Here is a 2,580-nt window from a genome sequence, read left to right as displayed (position 1 = left end):
TACCCAAAGGAGATCTCTATAGGGTTATGCTGCACCACTGTACAAGATGACTTCTAATTAGAGCCCCTTTCTTTAATTTGTGTAAGAAATGGACAGAACGTCAAGGGTTAATCAAAATCTAAAGGACTAACTGACATGCTACAGCAAACTGCACAGATAACAGTCAGAGGATTCAGATACATCCAATATTATTAAGATACATAACAGAATGAGGTTATTCACAAATTGTCTGTATTACGATACAGACTAGTGATGCTGCCAAAACCAGAGGTGGTTGGGGAAACATCCAGCGAGACTTGGCTGTCATGCAGGTTTTGACCTCAGAGTGGCAGCACTCAACACCTTGTCGTTTTCACATCAGTGGTTCATATCTGAATCCCTGAAGGCCGGGCCACCAGCTTAATGTCATGTGTACCATTATTATCTGTGTCCACTGCAGGTGAGAGCTCTCCTAGTGCTTTGTGGGCCAACCTCAGGTTCTCCCTGAGATGTCCCAGGTCTCTCTCTGCCTTGGCCCTCATGATGCTTAGCTCTGTGTAGATGTCCTTGTACGTCTCTGTTGCATACCTCTTATCCTGGGGGGAACAGAGATTAGGCTATAAACAGGCACTATTACCAGGTTAAATAGAGTATGACCCATGCTAATATTTGTACAGTAATACATGGTAATAGCAGGACAATAGTGTTGTCCATCTTATGTCTACTCTTCATACATTTATACAGACAAAGGCTATTGTTATTCTGTGTGCTGTGCTGTGATCTCACCCTGTGGGCTGTCTGGAGTTCATCCTTGAGCGAGGTGATCTTCTGCTTGAGGCACTGCACCTCTGACTCCTTCACACGCAGGGAGATCTAACAGTCAGACAGAATCACAGTTGATGCCTCAGACAGGTACAACACCAGAGGACCAAGATGCCATAGATCAGCACAGAATGTACAGCACATGAGTATGTCATATGTTTTAGAGGCTGTAAGTTGGTCATGTTGCTAAGGGTGACATCTAGTGGTGTTACCAGTCAAAGGCAGATACAGTTTACCTTTACATCAAACTTTACTTGACTGGACTAGATAAAGATTATATCCAACAATTGTTTGTTATACTTAAGCAGCATAGCTATTGTGCAGTGAAGTACTACTGAAGACTTACCTCCAGCTCATACACATCTCTCTCCTGACTAAGAGGGAAGGCGTCCTGCTTGGCCAGAGAGCAAAGTCTGGTGATCTCTGCAGCAAGATGGCCACTCAGCTCCTGGAAAGACAACCACAGTCATCATTACTAACACTGCTACTTTGTATTTGACAAAGACAGAATTGGGAAATACTAAGGGAAATGTAAGGGACCCTCAAGGGTTTGTTGCAGAGTGTTGTAACAGTCTGATATGACGTTTATAAAAGTATGTGTTATGTATTCTACTATGTGTGTTAAGACAGAGGACCCGGCAGCAGATTTAGTTGGCTTGGAGCAGAAACACTTGTGATGATACATGGTCATAATGTGACTGACCTGGTTGCGAGTTCTGAGGTCCTGGTTCTCCTGCTGACACTGACACAGAGCCTGTCTCTCTGCCTCCAGGGCCTGGCCCAGGTGGGAGCTCTCCAGACACTTCAGAGAGTACTGCTGGGACAACACCCCCAGCTCCCTGTGACAGGAGACCAGCTCCTCACTACACACACACACACACACACACACACACACACACACACACACACACACACACACACACACACAAAACATGATCCTGAGAGCTGAAAACCACGGCCAAGACTAGACACAAGGTGCACTGTGTGTTATACAGACAGACATATACAGAGTCAAGGACAGGTAGAATGCAGATTATCAGTCCAAAACTCAGTGTTTGTCAGCCAATCCAGTGTACTATCTGGCCATGTGCTTTCCTTGACGATTTACAACCACATAGATCAACAGGTAGTACATTTACCTGTGTTGCCTGCATATTTCTCCAAGATTCACATCTCCTGCATTGTTGTTTTCATGGCATGCCCTCTGTATCTCTCTCTTGACTTCGGCACGGTGAGCGTTCTTCATTGCTTCAATTGCTAATTCCACAATAAAAGGGGATATGTTCACTCCATTAGAGTGGCATGGGAATGTGAGCTTATCAATATTCTGAGAAACTCTGCCTTCACACATACTGTAAATATCCTAAAACATTTAACCTTTAAACATACACACACAACACACACACACTGTCCCCCCTCACCTGTGATAGTAGCAGCCGTCTCCTCCTCCAGCAGTCTGTCTGTGTCTAACTGCAGGCGCTGCAGGTCCTGCTGGTGTCTGTGCTGCAGTTCCCCCACGATCCTCTGCTGGGATTCCTCCATGGTGACAAAGCCATGCTCATATGTGGCCTGCAGGGGCAAACACAGACGCAGTGGACTGTTAGGTGATCCACAGATTCATTGTTATAATGGTCACTACTCCCTGGGGTTGGTTCATTACATCTTAATTCTAGTGAATTCAGGAACAACCAAAAATATAATTGATGATCATCGACAATTGTTATTATGGGAGTTGCCCTACCTTTAGCTTTTCTATGTCCTCCTTATGTTTCAACTGGA

General features: G+C 44.9%; 1 protein-coding gene across 1 annotated transcript; it reads right to left on the bottom strand.

Moving 5' to 3' along the window:
• Positions 1 to 6: 6 nt before the first annotated feature.
• LOC135531940 (myosin phosphatase Rho-interacting protein-like) lies at positions 7 to 2,574 on the bottom strand. The gene is made up of 7 exons (XM_064959632.1): positions 2,543 to 2,574; positions 2,223 to 2,370; positions 1,941 to 2,058; positions 1,505 to 1,664; positions 1,148 to 1,249; positions 766 to 852; positions 7 to 575 (listed from the first exon to the last, which is right to left on the bottom strand). Exons 2-7 carry the CDS (start codon positions 2,341 to 2,343, stop codon positions 366 to 368), a joined length of 798 nt encoding a protein of 265 aa, XP_064815704.1. The 5' UTR covers positions 2,344 to 2,370; positions 2,543 to 2,574; the 3' UTR covers positions 7 to 365.
• Between the last annotated feature and the right edge of the window lie 6 nt (positions 2,575 to 2,580).

This window comes from Oncorhynchus masou, unplaced genomic scaffold (genome assembly GCF_036934945.1).
Source record: "Oncorhynchus masou masou isolate Uvic2021 unplaced genomic scaffold, UVic_Omas_1.1 unplaced_scaffold_16740, whole genome shotgun sequence".
Lineage (NCBI taxonomy): Eukaryota > Metazoa > Chordata > Actinopteri > Salmoniformes > Salmonidae > Oncorhynchus > Oncorhynchus masou.
This window is presented reverse-complemented; position numbering and strand designations above follow the sequence as displayed.

What these genes read in the sequence shown, in the direction of transcription:
- LOC135531940 (XM_064959632.1), bottom strand. Translation starts at nt 2,343, where the DNA reads ATGGAGGAATCCCAGCAGAGGATCGTGGGGGAACTGCAGCACAGACAC. An exon ending in GAAATATGCAGGCAACACAG is followed by an intron (nt 1,665 to 1,940) that starts GTAAATGTACTA and finishes GTGTGTGTGTAG; the next exon opens with TGAGGAGCTGGTCTCCTGTC. An exon ending in GAGATGTGTATGAGCTGGAG is followed by an intron (nt 853 to 1,147) that starts GTAAGTCTTCAG and finishes TCTGACTGTTAG; the next exon opens with ATCTCCCTGCGTGTGAAGGA.